The sequence below is a fragment of the Opisthorchis viverrini genome, assembly GCF_000715545.1.
Source record: "Opisthorchis viverrini unplaced genomic scaffold opera_v5_59, whole genome shotgun sequence".
NCBI classification, from domain to species: Eukaryota; Metazoa; Platyhelminthes; class Trematoda; order Opisthorchiida; family Opisthorchiidae; genus Opisthorchis; species Opisthorchis viverrini.
The window spans coordinates 343,408-360,551 of NW_008751715.1; the positions used below are offsets into that span (position 1 = coordinate 343,408).

Here is a 17,144-nt window from a genome sequence, read left to right on the forward strand (position 1 = left end):
TTTGTCAAGTAGAATGTCTGAGGAAATGCGTTATCCGAGAACATACCGTTTGATAAATTTGTATTAACGAAAAAAGTGCGTTACGGTTGGCAGTCGGCGCTTGAGTAACTTGAAGAAGCTCACACTGAGAGTACGTTCAGCCGTGTCGTATTTTTAACCGACGGTTAGTGCCATTGGTACTTCTCAAGATACCGTGGGGTAGCTCAGCCTAAGACGGGTTCCCGAGTACGGACCTCCTGATAATAAAACCAAGGATTCCTTATAATAAATAAGATACTGCGGTTGCTCAGAGTCGATTTCAAGATGCATAAAGAGTTGTTTCTAGGTGCCATGGGATAGCTTGCAAAAACGGAGAAAAAACAGCAATCTGCCTTCGATTCACGGTTTTGGAAGCATGATTTTTCCGCAATTTGCATTGTGCGAAATCTCGCAACATGCGGCCTGAAAAAAGTGAATACATTATTTATATGACGCACACAAAGCTGATCGTGTTTGAAGACACTACTAAGGTCAATTTACTGATCCTCAGCTCCATTCGATACGGTCGATTCTTACTAGTTCAACCAGTGATATTCTGTAACGGTCGCTCACTAGATCACGCGTCACAAACACTCAAATTACGTGACATTTCTCGTCCCACTTGTAACCTCGGGCGACAGCATGTGCACTACAATTTCCCATTCATTTTTGTTTACGCGGCTACCACCTGCTCCAGGCTCACGAACTTTAACCACATCAGGTCAGGTTGTGTTCATGTTCGTGCAATAATAAAACACGAGTGGATATCCCTCTATTAACAACGCACACAGTAAATGGGTATGTAATCCGGCCCAAAAACTCGCGCACGCAGGACAGGAAGTCCACTGCGTTCCACATGTCCCCACGGCCGACTACGGAACATGTGTCAGCAATACTCAGAGAAGACACGTCCCGGGTCCGGAAGTTCACTCAGGAATTCTCAACAGTTGTACTCAAACGATAAGTCTCTTTTCGACTTATTCCCTTCTTGTGTCGCATTTTTTTCAAGTGCACATAACTTTCGTAATCATCATCATTCTGGTAAAACAGACGTTCGTTATTGCTTGTCCCCTTCTACATTACAGCCAGATCACTAACAATTCTGAAGGCACAACTTCCGCCTTTTTTAAATCAAGATTGGCACTCACTGGTGAATTGTTCACTTGATATGGCAATGTGACTGTAAACTGAGTCCCACCAAAAGATTATAAGTGGACTGTTGTTATTTAAACTACATATGCCCACAGAGATGAGAGCATCCAGAAATTCCACTTTTCTGAACCATCAATGAAAGCTTTTTCCAGTCAATATCTTTCGGCATAACATTGACAAACTCTATTAGTCGCTTCGAAGCGGGGATTGCAGAGATCCATTAGTAATTAGGAACAAGTTCTTCCCTTTACACCGGTGCGCCAGGCTTGCCAAATAAGTCCTCATCAATTCTTCACGTTTGAAATAAAATAAGAGAGTTTCTGTTGTTTACTTGAACGCTTAGAATTGGGTCAGCAGTTCATGTCTCCTGGAGTCACGAATGGAAGAAAGTGATATGCGATAGTCATCAAAATCTTGGTGGTCCACATGGCTTAATTTTGAGGTGGGCAGTTAGGAATTTTTACGGATGTCTTTGGACTCCGTTTCCGTGAGAGCTAAGCATCACGTGAGTAAACGTGACAAAAAATCGCGGTCCATTCCCAAATCAGGACATTAAGCAACCGATTGTTAGCATTTCCTGTAAATAAAGCGTAAAAATTATGTTCCTCGCGGTTATGCCCCAATCGTACTGTCTAACGAGAAAATCACTATTCTTGCCTGATAATTGGACTGCCGTAAAGGCAGCTAAGGGCGTAAAGTTACATAAACCTAAGTGGAACCTTTGTGAAAATCACAATGTACAGACGTTTGACAACCTATAGCGAGTAATCGTGGATTTGGTGGATTTTAAGGGAAAGCGTGCGAATGCGATCTCTACCAGAGATAAAAGACTGATAAAAGACTTCTTAATCATGAAATCCGTTCATTTCGCATTTGGTGCGTATTGAACTTATCAACATCTTGTATCACTTCGGTATATAGTATAATTCTGCAAGGGTCCTGTGAATATCGAGTAAAATCCACCAGTCATTCAATTAACGGATGTATTTTCGAAGGTTATATTTTAAAAGTTGAGCGCTAAAGTTGAACTAAGGCATATGAAATTATGAAACGCGGATAAACCTAATACTGATACATACACTAAGCTTTTGAGGCACGTAGTGTCCGGAAGAGCTCCAAGAGTTTGGGCGCCGCCATTTGGTTTCCAGTTGTTTACAAACATTCACGTTCATCCACTGGAATGTAAGTTTTGGTTTCTAACACAACCTGACTTGTACCAAGCTACTGCTCGAACAACACTCCAAATTTCCATAACCTCCAACGGTGTGTAGTACCACTGGGCATTTTGGGCGTAAGCAGCATTCGATCGGCTCAGCTCCAGTTGGTAGACCTTTATGCACCAGTAGTGAGACAATTGCACCCACCTAGTGCTTTGAGTAGTCAGGTCACCTCCAACAACGTTGTCTTTTTGTTTCCAATCAAGTGTCATCTAGATATGCTTGAATACGTGCATCGTATCAGCGAAGCACTTTCCTTTTCCACTTTATTCACACAGAACAGGCGCCAGTCATGCAATGCCTTAAGTGGTATATATCCTCTTATGAAAAGACAGTATAAGCTCAATCTGTTAAAATACTTTCTCGATAGTTAAAATTATCATACGGCTTGGAACTACCATCGGGGTACCTTATTCTCAGAAAGGACATGCCTCATATGAAAATGCTTGACATATGCCCATATGTTAACAAGGTAGTGATTTGCTTCCCAAGAATGCTTGTCGAAACGCTTGACAAAATTCGACGAGGTCACTGAAGTTGTTCCACCGAAAATTGACGCATCTCTGGCTAGAATACATTAGTTTCAGTAAGCATTTTCATTTAGTAATTCATGGGTACGGTGCAGCTCAGTGGATCGCTCTTGTATCCTTATTCAATTCCAATTCCAAAAATACTATGCACCGAAGAACCTTGGATTCCTCCCATTGATTGCTCGTAGTACGTGTCTTCAGGTGTAAATTAGCCAAGTGCCCCCTAAATCTAACCTCCTCAGCTGCACCAGACATTGGAGAACCACAGAAAGCGTACTCATTGAGTGTCGTGTTCCTGTTAGGTTTTTAGAATCCGGAATGGTTCAGGATTGACAATAGCCCGCACACAATTGCCTGATTTGTTCAGTGCCTGAACGCACAAATTAAACAAAATAAAAATCGGCGTGGAAGAGTGCCGTAATTATGGCAAGACGGCAGGGAGAAGGGATATTGCACGAAAGTGTAACTGCGTCGACGTCAGTTTTCCATCGACTGATGTAGCATCTGATGTCACACGAGTAGTACCCGGAGCTTGATGAAACATGTTATTCAGATTTCAATCGTGCCTCTATACAGTGGAAATATCGAATCTTCTTGATCAGTTTAATGAAATGGATACAAATAATGAGTTCTTTCGTTTCATTAACTTACATCAGCCGTCAGTGAAAACTTGAATATGTTCAAGTGAACAGCACAGTCTTGTGACACGATATTGCCAAGGTCGCCGTCATGACGACTTGGTTTAGCATTTCCAACCACATAACGCTGATTAATGAAGCCTAATCAGTACTGATTCAGTGATTAAAGACTTGATGGTTCAGTGTAACATGATGGCCAGCCGAATGACCGCCCCAAAAGATGCGCTTGACAATCAACCAAGATGCCTTACAGAGACCTGACTGAATCTCGGCGCTGAATGCGATTCAACACTTATTTCGATCAGTGTCCAACAGTTCTCTGGGAAAATTCCCATATTCATCCCTACTTGGTTCGCTTATTGTTTCAAGTGAACTGGTAGATGACACCAGGTGGAAAAAGGGAGCTATTTGGGCAAGGTTGCTTGTAGTGTCAGCCTTTGAGCAAAGTGGATCAGCTTCGATTATTTTAAACATGGCAAATATTTCCTCGAGTAAATCACAGCAAACTGGTTAACTAACTGACAAAACCGAACATATCTGAGCTGAGTTTCGCCCATCAGCAGATCAGATAGTTGTTGGCTCAATTGCCAAGCTTTTCAGTTCGGTCGCAAGTGGTTCGTCGTCAAACGTGGGGTTATAGGTTGGATGGGTACAACTTTCTTACGTGTTTACGACTATATAGGCTCTAAAATGGTATTCGATACCTCTGGATATGACCAGCTGATTGAGCGACAGGTTTACCGTAATCTTGTTTGCGATTTCATCAACGATTTGATGCTTTGTGGTCCGTATTTACTTTATTCGATTGGTTCGCTGAACAGCTGCCCTCTGCCAGATTTGATCGGAAGCGGGCAAGGAAGGAGCACACATCCGTATGCGTTTTAATGATACCCTCATAACTGGCGGCGTAACGTTTTCACACAAACTGCCCAGCTCTGTGAACAGATCAACAAACACTTTATCTACAAAACCAAAACAACCCAGCTGCCAATATTCCGACATATTGGGTTTTACTCAGCCATGAACATCGAAGGGCACTAAATTACCTAGTTCTGCCTGATCTCGATGGCTAAGTAACTCTATCGTAAGTTTTATCCCGTAATTTGCTGCGCTATTTCCAGCACCCTTATTCTTACGGTAGTGGGCAGAATGCCAGTTAACTTCAGCTCCATGCCATCCGGATACCAGCGTGGAATAGACAGCAGTAACTTCCAACTTGTTTCTTGTTTATGAGCTCTGTCACTCCACACGGGCCGAGGTTGCTGAGTGACAGTGCCAACACCAGTACTAACAGTATCAGTGAACCTTCAGTGGAATACCAAGAAGACCAAGAATACCTCACTTTCTTGTGTTTACCGTGAAGGCGGCAAGAAACTTACACCGTAGGTTCGTACGAATCCCGAAACATCTTGGTGCCCATCGGTGCCAATCCGAAGTTGCAAATTTATGAAATCAGTTGATTTTCGCGAGTTATGTCCGTGTGCAACAACTGAACTGTACTGGCTAGTGTTTGGGACCCGTGCGGATTCAATAAGACCAATCATTACTAGGTCGAAGGAACTTCCTGGACACATCTCGTAATACAGAATCCACTGCCCGACTTGGCGTGGTGGAATCAGACTCGTTCATATTTCGGTTAGGTTGTTGCTTGTAGGCCCTTAGTAGCAGTAATCTTAAATTTGTCGCCACTTATACTTCCCAATGAGTTGAGTTCAGATGCGAGTATGTGGATAGTAGACAAAACCATGGTCATTCAATTTCCTAGTAAGTTTCGTGAACACTGACAAACGATAATAGCACAGAGCACTACTCGGCCGACCGCAACAAAATCTTACCTGTGCAGGCGAATGTGTAGACATCTTGTGTCAGTCTATTGATGATGTTATTCAACCGCTGCCTCAGTAGCATATCAGGCATGCTGCGCTTTAGTGAGTTTTTAAAGACGACCAAGTAAGCTCCAAGCGAATATTGGTACATTGCATTCACAGTAGACATGTCTGATAAGACAAAGAATAAAAGAGCTCCACGCCGGGCTGCTGGTCTGTAGGCATCACGAAGTTTATCGATATCCACTGCCGTTTCAGCCCCCAAGGCCAGTTTTTCTGCAACTTCAGTTGCCTTGGACTTCGTCTCTTCCAGCGTATTGATAAGCTCCACGTTATCAAGCATGTTTCCTGTGCTCGTGGCTAACTCCCTGAGAAGGCTGTCTTCTAGATCTTTTAAAAGTTTCTTGTTCCGACTGTACGAACATAGAAAACGAATAGCGATTATACTCGGATTTATCCACTGAAACATCGCTACATAAACTTGTTTCTAACCTGTTGGATACTAATATTAAAGGTATTCCGCTTACAGAGCGACAGCAGAGAGTAATTTCTCGATTCTCTACCCAGCTCCTCCACCCAGTTCAAATTATAGCCACCCTATCTTAAAGCGATAATCACCAAACTGGCCCTAGGTTTGTCTGCGAATAGTCTGGGTTTTATTTCAATTAACTGGTAGCCTACACACCTTATTTGCCCATAGCATTGGTTCACAGCCGGATGTGATCCTGTCAGGCAACGAATCGAAGCTCGACGCTAACCACTGAAATGCTTATTTTCGGCCAGGCTTATCTACTTTTGAGGCATTCTGCATTCGCTTTCACTGAAAATTTTGTCTCCCGTTTTTGCTGGTGACAACAAATGTGCGATCACGACGTGTGACTTGGTAAAGTGTAAGGCGCCTCAAATTGCTTGTATAGGATTGTTGCGTTTTGTCTTTTTATTTGTTGAACAGGTGCGGGACTTGGACTGGTCCTTAGGCGCCAATATGCCATTGGTTGATTATGTCCGTCTTAGAACGACTGTAAATGTTTCCCGTTTCTATGACCTCGTCATCACCCTACACAGAATGAACTCACCTACACCAAAGTAAACAGCCAGCCGGTAGGGAAGGAAGATCTGAAGGACCAACAACAGCGAATAAAATTGTTTTGTAGTCTATGAGATAACTACGAGACAGGATGAATTCTGGTTTGACATTTGTCCCGAACTGTACCATCCTCATCAAAATGATTCATGCGAATCACAAATGGTCTAGAGATCACTTTCACTATTTGCGAAGTTTTAAGGCAGTGAACATTGCGCCCATCTTGAACAATCTTTCGAACCGTAGATTAGTTTGAGCATCAGTATAATTTTACAATAAATTTCATTGATTTTTTGATAAACTTTTTCGAGCTTCAAACGAAAACAATTGCATTCTCCTTATTTGCTTGTATGCAAACCCTCTGAATTAAATCCGTAAAACACTGGTGAAGCAGTATTCCTAACAGCGGGAATCATGTCACTGGAACTAACAGGAGGCTTGAATAGTGAGTAACGAAGCGTGTACTAGAAAAGCTCAGTGGTAGGTCATCTGAATCTAATCCAGCGCTGATCGAACCAAGGGCCAAATCGCAGACACAGGTCACAGAGTTGAGCCCAACTCACGATTTGGGAAATTGGCACGAAGCGGACGGCCACAGAGGCCGAATTTCCTTGATGCGATACTAATTAACCGTTTTAGGCGTGTTCTCTGCATTCAGAAATACCTAAGGGCATTCTTAGACTTCGTTGATTTTATTGTAAACTGCATTGTATATATGTACATCTCAAACCATTTTACACGCTTTGCTGTAGAAGAGTGAGAAATGAATATGAATTCATCCTACAACCTTGCTATTCATACTGCCTTGTTTAAATTGATCGGAGGATAACTGTGCCATAAATTACTCTGGGCCGCCAAAACATTGGGTGCCTTGCTTTGACGTTTGCTGGATAACGTTTGTGCCTACTAGTTTCCTCTCTGTAACAGAAGATGCCTCATCTGGTTGACGCCTATCATCTCAGTCACTGACCTTGTCTCTTGAATTAGTGTTTCTCGCTGTTCCTCCAGTTCGCATCTTTCAGACTGAACAATCACACTAAGGAGTTGGTCTTCAAGTCCTTTCAATGTAACCATGTAGTTAATCACCATCGCTTTTCCAAAGACTTCTGGACCATATCGAGGATTGGCCAGCTTCGTATTCAGATAAAGCCGGAAATTTGGGTCGTATTCTACTTCCTTATCGCCAAGAATGACATACTGTCGGTTCTGTGAAGAAGAAATAAGCAGATTATTCCAGAGTACTTGGACACATTTGAAGGCGCTTCAGTCACTGTATAAGCGAAAATATCAAATTTGAATTGACGCAAATGATAAAGGCTAATAATGCTGTTAGTATGATACGACAGTCTACTATGGAAAACAGATTTTGTGATCTCATGGTAACTTCGTGGATGTGGTTGGATGACTGGGATGTTCAATATCCTGTCCGGTATTCTGATCGCGCTTCCATATGCTTGGGCAATACAGTGAACCGAGGATCTTCGTGCCTCTTTCGGTTCTTGCAACAGTAATATACCCAAATTATGTTTTAGATAAACTGATAGGACTTGAGTAGGAACAAAGAAAGCTAGATCTTCAATCAGAATAAATTTAATCTAAAGGAAACCTAACAAGAAAAGACAGGATGGAATAAAACTACTGAAATTTCAACGAATTTTCTCTTATATTGCACCCATCGCTGTGTGATTATAAGTGGAAATAAAAATAACCTGTGGTAAAAAAGCGAACTATCTCCCGTTCTCCCCTTTATTAAAAGTAAGACGCCGAGATTGTTTAAAATTGACGCATATACCTAAGATGTCAAACGTTAATTTTGGTCAAGTCGGGCGAAAAGGATCCACTGAAATACGGAATCTATTCTTGATATCAATCACCTAACTTTAATTGGATCCTTAGTGCATTGGGCTCATCCTGGCTTAGGACAAAAGCCAATGCTAACAGGCTTTCAAAAGCAAGCTCTCTTCATACCGAAAAATGTAGTGGTGAGTAAAAAACAGAAGTGGTAGTTCATTTTGTCACCAGTTATTTCAAAACTACCTCTTTTTAGCATAATTTACACAACCAAACATCCTAATTTAGCAGCAGGTGGGACACTAAGATTGAAAATCAGTACAGAGGCATGTGTCCTTATATGAAGCTCCTTCTCCTCTTCTCTCATTAGCAATAAAGGATATTTCACGTGCTCGCTACGTGCAGTACAAGTTCTACAGTGGTTGAAAACAACCCAAGGATGAACACAAATACTGACGAACGCACGTTTGATGGAATTTTTGTGAAACGTCATCATCACTAAGTAATATGGAAAGAAGGTGGTGTATGCTAAACATATAGTATATGATATATAGAAGTATGTTAGATTCTCAAAGATGACAATCACTGTTAACTACCATGTTATCAATCGTTGTGCCACCACTTTTGCTGTGATGGGTTCGGTGTTGAACAAATATTCTACATGCCTACTTTGGGTATTCTGGATAATGCGCTTGCATACTGGAGTACATGCGGGTAAAACTCACTCGTGATAGTCAAATAACTTTAAGTTTTTCATCACATGGGGTACGAAAACAAGACAGTCCGGTTTGGCTCATGAGGTTTACAGTAACGGTACATGAATAAATAGCGAAACTAAAAATCATTACAGTAAGCATATCAACTCTCAAACTAGAGAAATATTTGGCGGAAGCTTGGGATATATTTTGCAGTATCTTGTATGTCTGAAAATGTGCAACATCAAATGTGCAATCTCACTGGAGAGCATCACCTCACTGAATAAAAATGGTCTGATGGAATAACCCCGGAGGCTAACCAACGAAGGCGTACCATGGTGTCGATAGGATCCACGAAAGTGCACATGCAAAAAAGAGTTGTCCAGGGTTTTCGAAAAAGTTTGGTGACAATAGGTAGATTTATTGCTGGGCAACGTTTCGCTTTTGACACAAAAGCTTCGTCAAGCCAAGGGACCAGGTTCCGAGGTTGGTAGCCACCAAATGAACTGGCCAGATTCTCAGCTAATATACTAAAACCGCTCATTTGGAAATCAAGCATCTTCATTGAGAATTCGTACGATTTTACCATCAAGGGCTTCCTTTGGAGATGAACAAAGTTCTCGTGAGTTTTGACATAATCTCAGTGTACACAAACATCCCTAGGACGGATGCTCTGGAGGTAAGTAAGAAGTTGTTACTGGCAGACACGACACTCGGGGAACGGACACAGCTCTCGGTGGATGAAATAGTTGAAGGAGTATGCGTTTGTTTGAATCTTGATCAGTTTGTTTTTGACACAATTGTTTACTCACAAGAACAAGGTCTTGCAATGGGATCTCCAATAATCCCAGTTTTAGCTAATATTTATATGGAGGACTTCAAACAAACAGCCTTGGCCGGATATCATTTTCCACCGAAAGTTTTTGACGTTACGTTGACGACACCTTTGTTGTAATCAAACGAGATAAAGTGAGCAGCTTCCACGACTATCTCAATAGTTTAAACCCACACATTAAGTTTAGCATCGAAATATAGTCCAGCTCGGTCACATTACCCTTTCTGGACTGTATAACACATAAGACGGCTGGGAAATTGAAAATGACTATCTACCAGAAACCAACAGACACAGGAACCGCCTTAAGCTACTCATCAGCACACCCAGAGTCTGTCTACGCCAGTATTATCTCACCGATGTTTCGTCGAGTCAGAGCGCTATGCACAGAAGAGATCGACCGGAGAGCAGATCAAATCGAGATTGCCAACAGACTGCAAGAAATAGGATACACATTGGGTTTGATTAGGCGTCATGGAACTGCATAAAAGGAGGATGAACGAACCACCACGGAATGCTGAAGAATACGAAACACTGGTCGAAGATTCAGCAGCGGCGGTACATGCCTTTGGCACGGGACATAGAATAGATCTGGAGAATGTGTAAGTTTTAAGACGGGAACTGCGATTCACACCACAGCGGCTGATAGCTGAGGTGGTGTGAATTACCAAGCACCACAGCTTGAATAGAATCGAGGGTGTGGAACTGGCGTGTAGTCTTAAATAAGCCGATTTGGCAAGCGACCGTGTGGTCGTCAATCCACCGAGAATCACTAGCACAATCTGGGGGGTGGAGGTGGAAATCCCAACCCGACCAAAGGTCACAGCATCCCTCATACAGAACTACCTTAGCACTAGCTCATCCACGTCGACGGCCAGAAAGTTCAAACGACATTCAAGAGGAACCATCAAATGGACCGAACCAGAAGAACTAGACCCTAGGCTGGACCCAAACACATGTAAGTTTCCCCATCGACCCAACACTTGTTCACCCACCCACCCACCCCACACACACAACACACAAAAATCCCTCGACCGACACCCAATAAAGATTTAGCTTGACTGAGATGACTGGTTCTCCTCCCGCCTTAAATCTCAGCCAACCTCTGGGCCTGACGGAGTTTTTGTGTCGAAAGCGAAACGTTGCCCAGCAATAAATCTATCGACTGTCACCAAGCGTTTTTGGAAAAGATGACTACTCGGTCGGTTCCAAGTATTTTTCACCAGACTGAATTGTCCAGGGTCATTGAGGGTATACTAGATCAGCACTTGTCAAGCAGTCCGTTAGGCCATGCATAGTGATTCAACAGATGGTGCATCAATTAGGCCAAAACAACCGAGGTCTGATACGTGCAGAAAGTAATCATGCATACACATCCTTGTCTGTTTGCAGTGAATGGCTCTCTACGTATATTTTTGGTCAGAATGTAGTTGGCTTAGATCACCACAAGCAGCTAATAAGCTGAGCGAGGGAAAAACAACCGATTTGCCGAAATGGTATCAGGGAATGCTGTACTAACTTCAAAAACACTTTATATCAAACTGTGAAACGTTTATTTCAACCTATTATTCAAAACGTACCTCCAACAGCTCGACCATGATTTCTAGATAGTTCTCATGGTTGACCAAACTCTACCCGATGGTAAGTTGGTTAATATTCTGGAGCTGACCAAAAGGGTTCCTATTATGAAGGAACTCATGCAATTGATTGGGCAAGGCCAATCTGCTGCCAAAAGCCATTAACGACTAAGGTTAAATCGATTGGTTATTCCGGATTTTATTGAGAAATGAACCGTTTACCGTATAATCTGGTATCATTCGCGGTATCCAAAGAGCTAGGGAGCTGCAGCGTCAGCGAGGGTGAAAACTATGTAGGAAATGGTAGCCATACGGAATATATGATCCGGAACGAGCCGAAGAACCTACGCTTCTTGGGGAATTACCGAAGTGGTCCTGTCAAATAACTGTCATAAACCTCTTCCTCCAAAGTCAAGAAGAAAACGCGGTGATAGCCGAGTACTACAGCAATAATTTCTAAGATTGGATGAGTTGGATAAGTGCTCAGTTTGTGGCATAACACCGCTCAAAACCTTGGGGCTCATCAGTTAGGCGTAGTCCCCGAATATCTAGTCAGCCAGTCACATTTTCCACTTCATGCTGTCATGCTGTCGATGATGATGATGATGATGGTGATTTTCCGCTTCAGCACTAAACTGTACGTAAGCAGAGTTAGACACTCGTTTGCAGATTAACTTGGTGTTTTTAAGAAACTCAACAAAACCATAGTTTACCAGTTTTCGGAATTTCACCTATTGTACTAACAAACGTGGAAGTGCAGTCAGTAGTGAAGATGGCGAAGGCAATCACGAGAGATATGCTAGAGGACATCCATCTAGTGCTGTATAAAATGCTGAGTGTAATAACTGGATATAATCTAGCATAAAAGCACTTCAACGAAACAGCGGAACAAAGAAGAACCTGTCTATCAGGAGGGGGATATTTACCTAGCCTTTGCAGTCAAGCCAAAGTAAGTCTGTGGTGAACATTTTGTAGCATACTATGTGTTAAACTGGATAGAGAACAAATGCTCATCCATTTTTGCGAGTAGAATTCACAGAAGCGGTCCTTTGGTTTCCAAAATAGCATTTGGTTGAGTGGATGGACTGAGTATGACCGACCACCATCCACGTCACCACCAATCGTTTTCTTCCCGTAACCTGCACTATCTGGAGTGTATCTAGCTCTTGGCTTGGCGTGTTAGTTAAGTTCAGTCTTATATTCAATTGCCTAATGCTTCCCAGACAAGCATTCGAACGGATTTCAGGTCTTTAAGTATGAGCTGTTTGCAGTGCGGTAACTTTTTGACAGCTGGCGAACTGTGAATTTCTCGCGCTGTCTGGAATGCATGAGTTGGGGGAGAGTACGTCCATCATAGCACCAGTTATCAGCCTGGGCATATTCGGCACGTTGTCTATCTTCGCTAACGTACTAGTGGGCTATTCAATCATTTAGGTTTGTCTAATCTCTAAGTTACATACTGAGTGGTATAGACATCCATTTTTAGTGTTCCTCAGACGTTTATGCATGGCAAAGGTTATTATCTTAGTAATACTCGACTAGGCAGCTCAGTGAACAGTCAATTCTAAAAAGCACTCAGTGTAGTATTTCTTAACTCTTGACACAAAAACGCTCACAGTAAACCATGGGACTGGACATCAAGAAGAACTGCTTATCGGGATACTACCGTACCTCGTTCATAAACACAGCGATAGCATATAATAAAAAATAAAAGCATAACAGATTACTTTTCACTGACAACCCACGACTGGCTCTGTTGTTATTAGAGATCATTTGGTAGGTGCACTCCTAGAGTTTCAACCAAACTGTTGCTCTACTAGAACACCAGATTGTACGCTAATGACGAAGTGCACTCATCTGCAAATTAATTTCGTGTTAACAGGAACACAACTGAATCTCTGGTTTATGACATTTGACACGAAATAGAAATTCAGTTTGGATTCGGTTGATTCTTCTATTTACACCAGTTTGATTTGCAAATAAGTGTATTTCATCAGTTGAGTTATCCTAGAGCATAATGATGATGATGATGATGATGAAAAGTCTGAAGCTGCATTTTTCAGATAAGTCCAATGAAGTTAAATTTGGCTGTTGGCCGCCGGGAAGTTTTAAGTAGTGTTGTGAGTAGTTTCCTTCATGAAAATATGCTGCAATATCTTGAATATTGCACCAACTGAAACATAAACGAGAATTGAAACTGAGATTCAGGCGAATTCTCCGTGAGAACCACATTGGAATGCAAACTGGTGTATTTCGCATAAAAGACTAACATTGAGAACTACCCTTGAGAACCTAATGATCAGCAAACAATCCTGAACTCCAATAAGACTATATGGATTGTACACCACAAACGACAACGAAGATATCTCAATCCGTATAATCGGACTACAAAGCCTAATGTACGCAAAACGTATCCTTGCATGAAAACGGCATTTATATCTTTCCGTTAGTTTCCAAAATTGCACCTTTCCGAATATTCTTTGCAGTCAGTTTGCTATCAGTTTATTTGATAAACGACAGCTCTTTCCAGGCATTTGTGTTAAACAAAAATCCTCTGTTTGTTTCTTGATTCGGAGTAATCATCATCTGCAGTATAAGTTAAACAGCTAAGCGGTGAGGGCGAGCTTGTGTTATTTGATTTTTCTCCTGCTCTGTTTCTGCCACAAGAACCAGACGACTCACCAAGGAAAATAATAATGTCCCAGTAAAACCACTCACTTTATCGCCTTTGATGTTCTTCTCTAATACATTATTGATTACTGGATCGATATACTCGTCCACATTTTTGAATAAAAACGGAATTCCATAGCGCACAGACAATTCAAGCTGTTTCAAGAAATCCGGGTCGTTGAATGTGGCGACTTTCAAGTTATTTGGCTGTTCTTTGTTCAAAATCCAATGCAAAGCTTGTTCTTGTGGATCAATGCATAATGGGAATCTTGAACTGCCGACTGTCAATATTCCGTTTTGGACACTCAGTTCGTCTGGAGGTAACCCTTCGGAATTCCACTTGGACACTTCTACATCATTGGTCAGAACATCCTCTAGCCTGAAAGGTTGACTAAGAGGAATCGCTCGCTCGAGGAGGGCTGACTGCCAATCCCTGTAGATCATACGCGTCCGAAATTCCCAAGAGAACGCACCTGTATAGCTCAGGAACGCTGCACTAAGTAAACAATCACCCAATAACCTGGTTCGTTTCTCTAGAAGTTCCTTCCGGTCTTGGTCCCAACGTATTTGTTCTGACCCTAGTCCGCTCATTAGCTTGTCCGCTGCACGAAGTCGACGTTCCATCAGATCAGTTTCAGCCTGAATCTGTTGCCGTTCTGTCATAGCGTCCTCATAACGACGGTTCAGAATCTTCAGTTCCTCCTCCAGGCTTTGTATTTCTGTGTCCAGTTTCTCCAAATCTCGTTTGGTCTGAGAAAGAAAAATACATGTACAGAAAAAAGTATTTTAATCAGGCTCCGAGATTAGTTGAGCTCGATGTGAAAGAGGTTGTCTGCTTGGTTTAGCAGTAAAACCTAACACATACTTAGAGATCTTTGTATATTTTTCCAAAACATATACCACGAAAAGTGTTCGTTGACTGAAGAAGAGTGCCCTTCAACCACAGGTCGCAGAAATGAGCACCAAACCAGACACCTTCTGATCCCTACACCACACTGCATGTATTGTATACTGGTCAGCCAAACATCCTTCCTTGAATATTATAGCTGCGTGAAGCGTGTACCTATTACTCATGCTTTTGACTGATGCAACTATGTTAGCAGTGGTTAGTTGGTTGACAAGATCCGTTCTAAACAATTTCGTTTGGCTGCATTTACCACTAAGGTCAGACAGTAGGAACATACGATCACTCCAACATCATAGTATGTTAGACCGAACACACGGGATCACACGCTACGGGATGAATTAACACAAGTGCCATCTGGTAATTCTAGGCACGTCAAACGAAAAGTACTTTTGAAGTTGCGCCACCCTTGAAGACAGACTTTAGAAGATAGAGGGATATCGTAGTTACTGATCAGTTTCAGTTGGCTCACTTGGAGAAAGGATACTAACCTGAAACATCAAGTAACAATACACAGGATGTCGTCACATTTGATGAAGTGATTCGCTTTGAAAACCCAGGTCACATTCCGCGACATTTGGGATATCATTAGACCAGTCTAGTAATGCATGTAAAACTGAAAACGAAAGACGTATTAGGGTTGTGGTTCTCAAACTCTGTAGACTGTGTACCTTTTTCAGTACATGGACTAGAAAGTTCGAATAGTGAAAACGCTGATTACAATATTTTTATTGAATAATCATTAAATAGCATGATGTGTATTCAGCAGAAAAAAACGACTCAGAATAGATACGGAATCTGTGGATCATAAACCAGATACCTAGTTCACCTTTGAAAACCTAAAGTTACTTTGAATGTGATATCTACCCAGAGGTTGTATAAAATTCCAAAGTACCTGCATAAACGTCTTCTCCAATCTTGACACCTTTTCACGCTTTGGCTTTATTTCACGGGCAACTTCAGAATAACCTAGGACAGCAACGACAAACTTCAGCAACCCTGTTCCCGCCTTGCTCACGCTCCTCATTTCTTCCACCGTAATTTTCGTTCGATCAAGGTAATCTGGAAAAGAGTGAAACTGTTTTTTGCTGAAGTTTTTACAGAAAAAATGTGGGATCTTTTTTAAAAACTCACCCAATTCTGGATCAACATCCAGTTTTGTCACCTAATGAGATACTAGGATTACAAACAGGCGACTTCTGGTTTATCTCGCTGACCTGTCAAACCCAAATTCGTCTGATGTGGGGAGAGGAATGACAAAAGATCAGAGATCTGTGATGACTAACATTTCGCAAGAATTAATTCCATCGAAAACCAAGTGAAACAGGGCTTTTGATGGTTTGGCAAACTGACGCTTTTAACTGCCGTATCTGTTCAATAAAAAGCACCTTATACAAAGATTACCATCATTTCGATTATGACTACGACTGCTAGTCAGCGGATTGACTCTTATCACTCTATGCCTTTTTTACCCTTAGGGTTTCTGCTGTTTCGAATCAGAAGTAAAAATAGCACGAAATAACTCTATAAAAATCCTACCCAATCCAGAGTAACCCGATGGTGACCGAACTTCGATACATAAAATGCATTGTCAGAACATCTTATTGAGACATGAGACATCCTTAGAGTTCAGACAAAATACCTTTGAATTCCTGTCGGGTCATCTTAACAAGTGGGTCAAGATATCTTCCAAAAATACCGGCATGACTGAAAAGGAAAAGTCACAGAACGGTTCTCCTGTACTGGAGATCTGAAAATAGACTGCAGTTAAATTGTGACCACAGTAAACATTGCGGCGATAGGTCAGTTGTGTAGGCTTCTTGAAAAGGTGACTTCTCAACCACTTTTCATCTAAGGATACCACAATATCAATTGACAGGCGAGCATGTTTTTTAACACGGTCCTCACCCCATAGAAGTGCCATTACATTCAAGAAATGGCTGCGTGCTAGAACGAGCATGAACGAACTCAAGAATGCTAGGTTAAGGGTAAAAGCCTTTCTAATGAACTAACATGGAATTGTGGCTAATGCTCAGTCATCATCTATCAAGGTTTATCGTTTTAAGCAACAATTTCCGGTAACAACGCGATCATCAAAAGCTGCCGCCGATGAAATCTTCGGGTGCAACTGATGTACCTGATCGTCCTAGATAGGAACTTTCTGGCCCACAGGAGTTTGCATTAAGGCGCCGTCCCATAATAAGCATCAC

At 41.9% G+C, this 17,144-nt stretch overlaps 1 protein-coding gene across 1 annotated transcript in view; it reads right to left on the reverse strand.

Moving 5' to 3' along the window:
* Positions 1 to 17,144, reverse strand: part of T265_03876 (hypothetical protein) — a gene marked incomplete at both ends in the record, with an annotated part of 94,204 nt that overhangs the window by 21,463 nt on the left and 55,597 nt on the right. The window contains 5 exons of the mRNA XM_009168468.1: positions 3,569 to 3,696; positions 5,391 to 5,749; positions 7,436 to 7,671; positions 14,079 to 14,780; positions 15,830 to 15,996. Of these exons, the coding sequence (XP_009166732.1) occupies positions 3,569 to 3,696; positions 5,391 to 5,749; positions 7,436 to 7,671; positions 14,079 to 14,780; positions 15,830 to 15,996 (1,592 nt within the window). The remainder of the gene's footprint in view (positions 1 to 3,568; positions 3,697 to 5,390; positions 5,750 to 7,435; positions 7,672 to 14,078; positions 14,781 to 15,829; positions 15,997 to 17,144) is intronic.